Consider the following 13943-nt stretch of genomic DNA (forward strand, 5'->3'; position numbering starts at 1 on the left):
GCAGTAATATAGTAGTTATATTCTTGTACATAGGTGGCAGTATTATAGTAGTTATATTCTTGTACATAGGAGGCAGTATTATAGTAGTTATATTCTTGTACATAGGGGGGCAGTATTATAGTAGTTATATTCTGGTTTATATGAGGCAGTATTATAGTAGTTATAGTCTTGTACATAGGAGGCAGTATTATAGTAGTTATATGCTTGTACATAGGGGCAGTATTATAGTAGTTATATTCTTGTACATAAGTAGCAGTATTATAGTAGTTATATTCTTGTACATAGGGGGGCAGTATTATAGTAGTTATATTCTTGTACACAGGGGGCAGTATTATAGTAGTTATATTCTTGTACACAGGGGGCAGTATTATAGTAGTTATATTCTTGTACATAGGAGGCAGTATTATAGTAGTTATATTCTTGTACATAGGAGGCAGTATTATAGTAGTTATATTCTTGTACATAGGGGGGCAGTATTATAGTAGTTATATTCTGGTTTATATGAGGCAGTATTATAGTAGTTATATCCTTGTTCTTAGGTGGCAGTATTATAGTAGGTGTTTTCTTGTACATAACAGGGTATTATAGTATTTATATTTTTGTACATATGGTGCAGAATCATACAGTAGTTTTTTTGTTTATATTGAATGCCTTTTTTATTGTTCACATCTAATTATGTATACACTTTTCGAATTGTATTACTATTGTATTTTATACTCATTTCATGTATCTGAACCTTTGTATTTTACCTTACCATATATTTCTATGTTTATTTTTATTATTACTTACATTTCCTGTTTTGTCTTTTGTACTGAGAACGAAGTCTTTATTTTTAGCTGGGGAAAAGCATACATCTGTACAAAAAAACTGAACCCTCAAGGCTTCTGTAGCTGGTGGCCCCCCTTCTCCTTATCCCTCCTCTTTGTTAAACTATATCTGAATGGAAAAAGTTAGCCAGCCATCCAGAGATATGGAAAGATTGGATGAGGGCTGGTTTCCTGCGATTATGGGCAACATTCTAGCCTATCTATGTTGACTACTTTCTTACACTTGATACATTGTGTCTACCATGGAATCTCCAAACTTTATAAACTTTTCCTGACAGTTTTCAAACAGTTTGGCTAAACAAAGTTTGCAGTTTGAGTGCAGTGACGGCTGCTGATGATTCCCTTTTGTAGACAATGCTGCCTTTCCCACACCATTAACCACAGGGTGAGACTTGGGGATGGTGATCGTTACACAGGGCTGGGAATATATAGACATGAAGATCACAGGGGAGAACACAGGAAGCAGTCTCCTGCAGCTGGGGCCAGAGCATTGACCATTGTGGATTGATTACACTACTGCTGGAGCAAGACAGCAGGATGGCTATACCTTGTAACAGCTGGCTCTACAATGAAGGCTTCAAGCACCTCTTTCTGGTAGGAGGGATTTTCTATTGTTTTCCACCATCTGAAAGATTTTTTTAAATATGTGATTATTATATGTTATTGCAGGAAACTTTTAGGAACTTTGAAAAGTTTTGCGCTGTGAATGTATTATAGTAAATGTATGACTTTTTTTAAAAAACATTTTTAGTGACACCCCTTGATGACCGTCCCCAACCCGTAACTTAATGAGACTACAGTTCCCATTATGTGAGGAGCTGCAATTCTACAAAAGGCTGTAGAGTAACCAGTTGAGGATGACTGTTTACTCTACAGCCTTTGAGGATAAATACTGTTAGTCCACATCCACATTGGAGGTGTTAAAGCAGATATTCTGCTGCAGTTTTCTAAATCCATAGGTATTTAAGGGGGCATTCACATGGGCGATTATCACACAATTGCCATATAGTCAGAGACTGTGCATGAAAAGGACCAATCGATTTCAATTATGTGTTTCTCTCTAACCAATGAGTGAAGTTTCTCTCTAACCAATAGTCTGAGATAGAAAAAAATAATTGTATGTTCTATTCTTGCTTAAGGCCGGCTTCACACGGGTGATAAAATCGCGTGAGATTTGTGTGTCGCAGATATATATTATATCAAAACCGCTTCGCATTACTTCGTGGAAGATGCGATTCATCCGCAATAGCTGTAAGCAATGGCAGAGAATTGCTACTTCCCCAAAGTGAGGAGCGTGGAGTTTCTCCCTTTGTTTTCAATGGGGGGACATCGCATTGCAGTGCGTGCACCTAGCATATTGAGGGATGCTGCCGCCGGTCCCATTAGAAACAATGGGTGCTGTGACGCGGAGGAATGTCCAAAGATAGGATGTGCTGTGATTTGTTTCCCGCATTGCATCGCACGTGTGTATTAAACCATTCAAAAGAATGCTATGGATTGTGTGCAGATCTGTTGTAAATTCTTCACATTGATGTCAAAATCGGATTGCAAAGCCATTTACTTTTTCTAAAAGCATTTTTTTTCCATAATCCGCAGTAAAATCCACAGTACCAAATTCCGATTAGTCTTGCTTCCTCCCAGATTGCTGCAGATTCGCTGCAGAATGTTCCCGCGGTGTATCCGGCCCATATGGACTTAGGTTTCGACACTGGGAAAATCTGTTCCAAAATCCGTATAGAAATCCTCACCACTTTGTGTGGATTTTGATGCAGATCCTCAGCAGGTTTCACCTCTTCAATTATAGCGAATCAAAAAAAGAAATCAGTAAAAATTAGCGTGAAAAGGCACAGATATTGTTGCGGAATTTTCTGCTGCGGAAACTCTGCAGCAAATTCTCCCTGTGGGAATATACCCCTCTAGTAGCATTAATAGTTTACACATGTGATACATTGATACATTTATATAAGGTACCAGTTATTTAGCATCTTCTTGGCTGCAGTCTGTCTTTCTTCTATCTTCTGCGTCTTTGCTTGCTATCATAGTCCTGAAGCCTGAGGCTGCACTACTGAGACATTCTGATGCCAACATGTCTGTTATAATGGCGAGTCCCTATGTTGCACAGTTGTGAAGTCCTAAACACTCTGCATGCTGCCATATAGCACTATATTCTCCTATAGAATCAAAGTTTTAGGGCAGAACACCATAATACAGCAAGCAGTGGAATGTCTCATCTACCTAGGAGACACATTGAGGTTCACTAGTGGAGCAGAGGTTTGCCAAATTATCTACCAGTAGTATAAGGGTTTGTAATACAACAGAGGGTATAATGCCTCAGGTAGACACAAGGGGCGCAGGTGTAGATGTTGGGACCCAAAAGACCTTTCTGCCCAGAAGACACCAGTGTTGTGAAGGGCACATGGTAGGTGGCAGGGCGCTCTTACAGTTGTTACAACGTCCAATTGTGCCTTTGGTTAGATGCACAATCCAAAATTGTCATATCTTGCAAATGAACCCTATTGTCTATTATTAAGCCTCGCTTCTTTTTCCCCAGTTCTCCTGGTTGGCCCTCAATACTCTACTATTCTGGAGAACCTTCAGCCAGTACTACAGCGGCCCGCAGTACTACTACTTGCACCAGATGCTGGGGGTAAGTCATGTTTTTGGATGCCGGCATGTGTTTGCACCAGATGCTGGGGGTAAGTTATGTTTTTGGATGCCGCCATTTGTTTGGACCGGATGCTGGGGGTAAGGCATATTTTTGGATGCCGCCATGTGTTTGCACCGGATGCTGGGGGTAAGGCATATTTTTGGATGCCGCCATGTGTTTGCACCGGATGCTGGGTGTAAGTCATGTTTTTGGATGCAGCCATGTGTTTGCACTGGATGCTGGGGGTATGTCATGTTTTGGATGCCGCCATGTGTTTGCATCAGATGCTGGGGGTAAGGCATATTTTTGGATGCCGCCATGTGTTTGCACCGGATGCTGGGGGTAAGGCATATTTTTGGATGCCGCCATGTGTTTGCACCGGATGCTGGGTGTAAGTCATGTTTTTGGATGCAGCCATGTGTTTGCACTGGATGCTGGGGGTATGTCATGTTTTGGATGCCGCCATGTGTTTGCATCAGATGCTGGGGGTAAGGCATATTTTTGGATGCCGCCATGTGTTTGCACCGGATGCTGGGGGTAAGGCATATTTTTGGATGCCGCCATGTGTTTGCACCGGATGCTGGGTGTAAGTCATGTTTTTGGATGCAGCCATGTGTTTGCACTGGATGCTGGGGGTATGTCATGTTTTGGATGCCGCCATGTGTTTGCACCGGATGCTGGGAGTAAGTCATGTTTTTGGATGCCGCCATGTGTTTGCACCGGATACTGGGGGTAAGGCATGTTTTGGATGCCGCCATGTGTTTGCACTGGATGCTGGGGGTGAGTCATGTTTTTGGATGCCGCCATGTGTTTGCACCGGATGCTGGGGGTAAGTCATGTTTTTGGATGCCGCCATGTGTTTGCACCAGATGCTGGGAGTAAGTCATGTTTTTGGATGCCGCCATGTGTTTGCACCAGATGCTGGGGGTAAGTCATGTTTTTGGATGCCGCCATGTGTTTGCACCAGATGCTGGGGGTAAGTCATGTTTTTGGATGCCGCCATGTGTTTGCACCGGATGCTGGGGGTAAGTCATGTTTTTGGATGCCGCCATGTGTTTGCACCGGATGCTGGGAGTAAGTCATGTTTTTGGATGCCGCCATGTGTTTGCACCGGATGCTGGGAGTAAGTCATGTTTTTGGATGCCGCCATGTGTTTGCACCAGATGCTGGGGGTAAGTCATGTTTTTGGATGCCGCCATGTGTTTGCATCGGGTGCTGGGGGTAAGTCATGTTTTTGGATGCCGCCATGTGTTTGCACTGGATGCTGGGGGTGAGTCATGTTTTTGGATACCGCCATGTGTTTGCACTGGATGCTGGGGGTGAGTCATGTTTTTGGATGCCGCCATGTGTTTGCACCAGATGCTGGGGGTAAGTCATGTTTTTGGATGCCGCCATGTGTTTGCACCGGGTGCTGGGGGTAAGTCATGTTTTTGGATGCCGCCATGTGTTTGCACCGGGTGCTGGGGGTAAGTCATGTTTTTGGATGCCGCCATTTGTTTGCACTCGCACCTCCAGTGACAGACATTGTCCTGCTGCAGTGGAAAAGCTGACAAGTAAAGAACAAAAGCCGCTGTTTGCTTAGTTGCTGCCTCTGGCTGAGTTTGAATGAACTGACAGATTGCTAGAGACCCCCTCCTTCCCCCCTCAGCATAGCTGCCGGGGGTCCGCTAAGCCTTCCACTATCAGCCTGTGGAATGAGGAAGCAGTGGGATCTCAATTAGTTTCCAGGCAGGTAGGACGGATGTAGTACTGCTGATCTGAATTAATAGAGGGCATTGTGTGATTACACCCCTCCATTACCAGCCATGGGGAAAACCAAGAGGGCCGAAGCAGCTGATTTCTCACTTGCTGAATAATGTATTGGAATTCGCCAACGGTGTACAGTATGTTTCATAGGGCCAGGAATGTATAAAACATTTAAAGGGGTCATTGAATTAAGACAAGTTCTCTCCATATGTTCTGTTATTTATTGTATTTATATATCGCATACATATTGCGCAGCGCTGTACACAGATTGTCATCACTCGCATCAGTTCCTGTCCCCATGGGGGCTCACATCCTAAATTCCAGATTCACCTATTACTTTGTTTTTGGAGTGTAGAAGGCAGTGCCGGCCTTAAGTTGTAGGCACTCCGTGTGGGATTCTTTTTTTAACGCCCCTCTCCCCCGTTATTGAAAAAAAACAAAACACTATACTGTATATTGCACTGATAGGCAATCAGCCTGTGTTCTACTTATGCAGAAAACAGAAACATAGCAGCAAGCCCACACCAGAACAGTTCAGTGAATAAATACAGCACCAGAACCATGCTTTGTATATAAATACAGCTCCGAAACAAAGCTCATAACATAAATTTAGCACCAAAACCGAGCTTATAACACAAATACAGTACCAGAACCAAGCCCATACCATAAATACAGCACCAGAATCAAGCCCATACCATAAATACAGCACCAGAACCAAGCCCATACCATAAATGCTGCACCAGAACCAAGCCCATATCATAAATACAGCACCAGAACCAAGCCCATACCATAAATACAGCACTAGAATCAAGCCCAAATACAAACATGGAGAGCGCCTACTTACTCCATGCAGATGTCCCTGGTCAGATTTGAACCCAGGACACCAGCGTTGCACGGCAACAGTGCTAACCACTGAGCCATCCCTTTCAAAATGTGCCCCCTGGAGCGATTGGTCAATCAGTTCTTGGCACATTGTCAAAAAGATGATTTTTGTCATGGTAAGGGGTAACAGCCAGGCACCTACCCTGCAGTATTATGTGGAAACTATTGAGAAGATTGGCCTTACTTCATAGACAAGGACAGCTCAAGACCACCAGAATGGGAGCTGCTCATGCATACTGTAGCAGCTCTCAATTCTGGTTCATGGAGAGCAATTCCAAGCAGGGACTGTCCTCTATCGTGTACATATGTCCCAACAGGGCATATATAGACAAAGGGCATATAGAAGTCATAAAGAGGGTCTCTCCATTGGGACGACTCCTATTAATGAAAGCTCAAATTTCTTTCTGGTTATCGCTTTTGATTTTCTGATACCGCCCCCTCCCCCCCTCCCCCCAAAAAAAACCTTTACCCCCGTGAGTTTCTGGAAAAACTTGATCATTCACTGCTCTGAACATTGACTCCCTTGCAGTTTCCTCTATTTATTTGACTTTCCTTGAGGTTGATGATGAAAACCTTGTCATCCCTCTGAAGTACGGCTAGCACAGAAACTGCGTCCATCGCTGTCCAAGGCTCCCGATTAATCCCCCCCACAATAAATGTAGACTGCAGCAGATTGAGGAAGTGATTGTGACAGCTTCTTGGCCGGATGTCACCTCCCGGCTGCGAGAACGTGAGAGCCTCTCAATGTCTTGTGTGCGAAATAGGCAAAAACGGACATGGAGGCTGTCAGGAACGACTCTGCTGACCTTTACCGGGAGGAGAAGACCTTCAAAGAACTTCACACAGAGATCTAGGAAATGATATTCTGCTGAAAACAACTATTTTTTATGACAGAATTGACCGCAACGGATATTTTGCATTTGACAAGAAACTTTCTAGATTTATTATGTTTTGCAGATCTCTCTATAGACGGTTTGAAAGCGCTTTACAGAGACTTAATACAGTATATTACAGAGGCAGTGGCATAAAGTGGGCCTCATATTGAGATTACAGTTACCCCCCAATATGGCCTGGTATTGCCCATCTAAGACCAAAGGGTCTAGTGTTCCTTTCTCCATCCTTTCCATGATCGTTGAACCAATTTCCGAATCACTTAATTACAAACAACATAATAAGCCTATAGAGGGGCTCTGCACAGATTCCCAATAGTAATGGGTATGGGACAAATCAGAGCGGGGCCCCCTCTCTCCAAGGGCCCCCATAGTACCCACATGGTTGGCCTCTATCATAGGTCCATCCTTGTATGGTGGTCAATAGATTGTAATTCCATAAAAATGTAGTCCTGTTTCAATTGACAGTCACTTTTAATTAATATATCCTCCCACAATTTCCTGCACCACATCCAAGGCCAGCCTTAGCCCACATGGCACAGGTCTCTGAAGCGGGACCAACGAGGGTGAACCTCACAGCTACAAGTTTGGTGTATGGCAAGAGTATGGCGATAGCTTCTCCTGCCCTGTGCATCGGTGGCTCGAATGACTCCACCCGCGGCCAGAAAAGGAACTGTTTGAGTGTTCCAGTTTGTTTTAGTTGACAAGTACAAGTTGTTTAAGCGTCTGTATAGCGTCCTGTGTGATGGCTGAGCGCTCGTCTTCTGTTCCTGCTGTATTGCATGCCACCATATTTGTGAGCCCCCTTATCCGACCCTGCTTGACACTGTCTAACTGAGAGCCTTTATTAATGGGTTGTGCAATAGTCTAGAACGTCATCTTACCCCTATACTGAGTTAGGTTGGGTGGCTACCGGCTGACAAAGAGCCAGGAAATTGCATCCGGTTCCCATGGCAACCCACTGGCCCTCTGCAATGACATTGCGGCGGACCAATAACATCACAGATGGATGCGATCAACATTGATAGTGGTATATGAGGGGCTAACAGCGAGGACGGAGTTCTCACTGATCCCGTTGCAGTGGGAGGCCGACTATATCAGTCACAGGCAGCCAGGATGTAAACTTACGTACTGTGCCGTTAAAGGGTTAAGGCCAGCCCTGACCACAGTATTCACTTTTCTGGGAGATTTAGGCCACATGTCCATGGGCGCATCGGGAGCCCGCAGAAGAATCCAACACTGCCCGCGGCCGAGGACACACAGGGATTCTACTTACCTGTCCAGGGCTTCTGCAGGTCTTCTGCGCAGTGGAGTTTCTTTTTTAACTCTTGCTTTTCCCCGTAATCCTTGTTCTGTCTGTAATTCCATAATGGACAGGACGCCGATCGGGTGGCTTCCATTGACTTCAATGAGGGATCCCCACTGAAATGGAGCTTGCTGTGTTTTTTTTTTTTCTTTTTCTGGACCAAAAGGTCAACAAATCAAATCTGCATTCTTTATTTCACTTGCGGATGCTCATGTATCCCTAAGGGTGGCTTGATTTGCGGATCTTCCACGCAGGTCACCACAAATCAGATCCGACCATGGACATTGGGTCTTAGGGTTTATCCTGAGGCTCCTGGTTAAGGCCTCCTGCACATGGATTCCCGCAGCGGAGTTCGACCCAATGCATGGCCGGTGACCCCAGCTTACCTGTCTGTCGGCCTCTGCACACGCTGCGGATCTTCTGGGTCGGCACTCTGTCACGCATGTGCAGTAGCCGCCGGCACTGGGGGGTGACGCATATCCCGCGATACTTCTGTGGTGCTCACTGCGGAAGTGCCACAGGACAGATGGCTTCCATTGACCTTTATTGAATTAATTGAAGCCGGCCATGTGTAACCCACACAAATTCGCAGCATGCTGTGATTTATTCTCCGCGAGCAGAAAATCACCGATTTCCGCTTGTGGAGATGAAATTGCCATTGAATGCTATGGGCTTTATCTGCTGCGGAGTCCGGAGGCGGACGCCCACCGCGGACTCCGCAATGCAAATATGCCCGTGTGCAGGAGGCCTAATGCAGAGAGCATAACCAAAACACTGAGCCATAAACCTCCCCCACTTGCCCCCCATTCATCGACAGAAAGACAAAGCACAATTTCTTCTTTGGTGGGTGGGGGTCGGCCACAACTTTACTAATTGTCTGAAATTCCAGCATCAAAGGTTGTAAAAGAACTCGCATAAATCTTAGAACATCACAACCGGAGCGAACCTGAAGCAATATGACAGCCATCAACTCCAACAGGCAAGTCTACCTTTAAGCCATCTCTCAGTATAATCTAAAGGAGATGCCTTATAGGGGATGTTCAGATGTAAACTGTTGATGGCCAATCCACAGGATAGATAGTAGATTGGCAGAGGTCCATCGCTTGGGCCCCCCACTGATCAGCTGCTTGCTGGGCTGCAGTACTTGTGCTAGAAACTGTTTTCTGCAAGAAGCAAATAGCTCCATTCTTACTGCAGTGGCTTGATTTGATATTGCAAGCCAAGTTCTCATTCATTTTAATGCCTGTAATACCAATGCTGGCCACTGCAGTGAGAACGGAACTGTTTGCTTCCTGCAGAAATCAGCTCCATGCATGAATGCGATGTGAACAGCTGGTCAGCAGGGTCCCTCGTAACCTTCTATTGATGACCAATTTTGAGAATAAGCCATCAATAGTTTGCAACTGGACAACCCCTTTAAAAAAAACACCTTTCTTTCTTTTCCATTCCTTGAATTGCATTCCTACCAATTATAATCCGTCTCTTTATCTCGGGTCCAGACTGCCAGTTGCAATCGATTTTCGATCCAAGGAAGTTGAAATCTTGGACCGACTCGACTCAGGCAGTGGTAGTGGAGTAGTTTTCCATTGCTTACCCCTCCCTATATATCCGGGCTTGGGATCCGTGTGTAGCTGGGATATGTAAGAAGGAAGAAAAAGGAGAATGCTAAGGGGGGTAATAATACAATGGGTAGAACCACCATGCGGGAGGGGGGGGGGCAGATCATGCTAATTTACAGTGAAGAGGGAGGGGGATTAGAAAGTAACATGCCCAACTGTACCACCACCAAGCAGCACCACCCGCAGGAGGAAGAGCTATTAACACCGTCCCGCTATCCCCCAAACCATAATGCCAAAATTACTTATCACTCCGCCTCCTAGAAACATGTAACATCACAGGGGTGCAAGATGAGGGGCACAACCAGGGATTTAACCTGCCTCCGCAGTCACAGACACAACCCCCTAACCAGTGAATGGAATCACACTGCTATGTCACAGCGCCACCATCAATTAATAGTCAAACCCCCTATAAAAGGTAAAGAAGTTAGAACACATCTCAATAGTACCGAGTCACAAATGTAACCCCTTTCTGCGTATCTTTAGTTAGAGCCTCACAGAAGTTTGTTTTCTAATCTATTACACTTCAATTGGTGAGAAACAAAATGAACTTTTTAGAAATGTGTCGCCTCCTGACTCTATGGTGCGCTAATAGGGTGACGGCCTCTGGGGCCTCTGCCATATAATAAGAGGAGAAGGATCGCACAGCTGCTTAGAGGAAATGCCTCCGGGTCTTCGCATTTCAGAAAGGGCGTAGACCATTGATAATGCTAGGAGTGGTAATGTCTCATCATGGGGATCAAAGAAGAATATCCCTTTAACCCCTTAGTGACGGCCAACGCACCTTTTTACTGACCCCAGTAATGGGCTTTAAGCCAGTATGTACATCTTTTTAAGGCAGTGACTTGGCTGACTACTGACCGCCAGGCTCCTTTTGTAACGGCCAGGAACAGAGAAACCTCAGATCTTGGCAGTTTAACTCCTTGCATGCCACAATAAATAGCAACTGTAGCATATAAGCGGATGACAGGGCGAGGCATTTCTCCTGTAACCCATCTGCACCCTGCAATGCGATCGCAAAATACCAATGGGTCCCATGGCAGCTGGGGGACTGACAAACTCCTCCATGTCTGACATGCAACACGGCCTCCGGCAGGGTCCAATGGATTGATGTTATAGGCCAAAAAAAATCCCTTTTTAAATGGAAAAAAAATACCAAAAATATTTTTTCTAAAAAGCAGTACATAATGGGTATTACCGCGTTTGTAACGACACGAACAATGAAAAAATGCTTTTACGGATCTCTTTTGGTAAACACACCATAAAATAATTTAAAAAAGTAATTCGAGAATTGCTATTTTTTTTTTTTGTTCACCTCCCAAAAAATGCAATAAAAAGCAATCCTAGCGTCAAACCGATAAAAACGGCAGCTCTTCCCATAAAGAAGAAGCCCTCGCACAGCTGCGCTGCTGGAAAAGTAAAAATGTTCTGGGTCGTAGGATTCACTGCTCGCTCAGTGCGCCGATAGTGGAACGCATGACGTCTCCAGTGGGAATGGGTGCAGGGAGAGAGCTGGACCGCACCAGAGGTGGACTGCCCATTGGACGCTCCACTGCTCGTTTGCATATAGTGTGCGGGCAGAAAAATAAAGGCCCATATCTGGAGGATGAAGCTGCAGTGAAACACAACAGCCGTAACAATAGATTCCTCATACTGACAAAAGGTAGGCAACGGATTTTCTTTAAAATGGTGTGGAATAGCACCTGAAAATGATGGAAAACTGAATCACAAAATATGTTTGAAAGTTCTAGAATCGTCTTTTCTTTCGTTATATAGCATGTGTGCAGTGCAAAGAGAGGAACCAAGACAATTGCCCCCTCTTAGTCACGTCCTGGTATACTTCGGCACTTCTCCCAGTTCAATCCAACAGGGTGAGATACCTATTGGCCATCTGCTCGTTCAGCCAACCGCCATCCCTCCGGTTCACAGTATACCTATACACGCTCGCTGAGCCCTGGCGGCTTATCTTCCCAAGAATAGTACGATCGGGCATGTTGACATCCAACTGCCTGATCCTTATTTCCCCCTTCTGTCAGAGGAAAGTTGGGAGGCCCCCATACACATTAGATCAGGGGTGTCAAACTGATTTTCACCGAGGGCTACATTAGCATTATGATTGCCTTTAAGGGGCCGTATATAAAGACTCACACAGATGTGGTTTTTTATGTGCGTAACGTGGACAACTTAAACACCATTCACTTGCACTGGAGTATTCAGACATACATTTTTCCCTCGCGAGAAAAAAATCACAGCATGTGGTATTTTGCTTGGAAGACAAAGAGGATGTAAGTATATCGGTCTCAGGGAGGCTACTGTGGGGGTCACTATTAATACTGGGTCCGATATAGGGGGTACTATTAGTAATAGTGTCTCCTATATCAGCCCCAGTAGTAATAGTATTAATACTGGGGCCAATATAAGGTTCAGTATTTCTACTGAGGCCACTGTGGGGGTCACTGTTACTACTGAGGCCACTGTGGGGGTCACTATTAATACTGGGTCCGATACAGGCGGTACTATTAGTAATACTGTCTCCTATATCAGCCCCAGTAGTAATAGTATTAATACTGGGGCCAATATAAGGATCCGTATTTCTACTAAGGCCAGTGTGGGTGTCACTGTTACTACTGAGGCCACTGTGGGGTCACTATTACTACTGAGGCCACTGTGGGGGTCACTGTTACTACTAAGGCCACTGTGGGGGTCATTATTACTACTGGGACCAATATAAGGGTCACTGTTACTACTGAGGCCACTGTGGGGGTCACTGCTACTAATGAGACCACTGTGGGGGTCACTGCTACTAATGAGACCTTTGTGGGGGTCACTGCTACTAATGAGACCACTGTGGGGGTCACTGTTACTACTGAGGCCACTGTGGGAGTCACTGTTACTACTGAGGCCACTGTGGGAGTCACTGTTACTACTGAGGCCACTGTGGGGATCACTGTTACTACTAAGGCCAATATAGGGGACATTATTACTACGTGGCAGCATACTCAAGCTGACTAGGGTATGTTTACACGTGGCGGAATTGCTGGGGAGTTTCTGTAGCGGTAATTTCCGTGGCAAATTACGCGGCATTTTCACATCCAAAAAACAGTCAAAGTACATACCATTGGTGCAGATTTTGACTGTAAATCAGCCTCAAATCTGCAGCTGATTACATTCTATGCAGCGCTCCCCTCACCTCCTCTGAAGGCTTCCCGATGTGAGCGCTCCCTGGCTTCCAGTTCCCAGTGGCCTGGTCAGGTGAGGCCACTACAGGTCGCTGGAAACTGGAGTACGGGGAGAGCTGACAGCGGGAAGCTGAAGGGGAGCGCCACATAGTATTTCCAGTCAAATCCAAACCAATGGTACGGATTTTGACTGTTCTTTGGATGCGGAAACGCTGCGTGATTTGCTCCCTGTCTCTTTTGAAATGGCCCCGTACTTTTTATAACGGCGGAGGTAAAATCACATGTCATGATAAGCCCCGCCCCTGACCACACCCCTCTGTCCTGCTTTGACCCTGGGAAAATCTAGTCACCTTATCTAATATATATGAGCAGCTTACACCGGGGTAGTTCATCTTTTCCAACGCCTTGGTGCCCTGACATCATTGTCACGTCTTTTATACATAGACCATGAATCATTCCGATTAATGACCCTCCCCCTTTAATACCCGCAGAGTAATTGGCACATTAGAGCCATCCATATATATTTCGGAATGAGGAGGTGGGTGGCTGACTGTTTGCTTCACACTTCTCACTATCTAATGACGGCCCTGTTGATTAATAGTGTTTTCTCCTCTCTAGGAAATTATCACTTTGTTTACACGTCTGGAACATTATTGAGATCTAACGATGAATCCGCATTATATCAGCACAATTAGTAATTAGGAAGCCGTTATACAGCAGAGGAAATATATCTGCAGCCTCTTCTACTTTGCAATGAATTATTGGTTATTTATCTCCTATCTGGAGTATTAGCGGGCCAATGGCTTCTATGAAAAGCATTTCTCCTAGAATCAATTACCCGTCCCATTCT

At 45.2% G+C, this 13943-nt stretch overlaps 1 protein-coding gene across 2 annotated transcripts in view; it reads left to right on the plus strand.

Annotated features, from left to right (window-relative positions):
* The first annotated feature begins 1004 nt into the window (after nucleotides 1-1004).
* The window catches only part of NOX4 (NADPH oxidase 4), a 176707-nt gene continuing 163768 nt past the window's right edge, over nucleotides 1005-13943 (plus strand). Inside the window, exons 1-2 of one of the 2 annotated variants that reach the window (XM_066587077.1) lie at nucleotides 1005-1421; nucleotides 3379-3474. In XM_066587077.1, coding sequence (XP_066443174.1) covers nucleotides 1365-1421; nucleotides 3379-3474 — 153 coding nt within the window. In that variant the 5' untranslated portion in view covers nucleotides 1005-1364. Of the gene's footprint in view, nucleotides 1422-3378; nucleotides 3475-13943 lie in introns of those variants that run through there. The other variant, XM_066587086.1, reaches the window with a different exon arrangement.

The sequence above is a fragment of the Eleutherodactylus coqui genome, chromosome 1, assembly GCF_035609145.1.
Source record: "Eleutherodactylus coqui strain aEleCoq1 chromosome 1, aEleCoq1.hap1, whole genome shotgun sequence".
Lineage (NCBI taxonomy): Eukaryota > Metazoa > Chordata > Amphibia > Anura > Eleutherodactylidae > Eleutherodactylus > Eleutherodactylus coqui.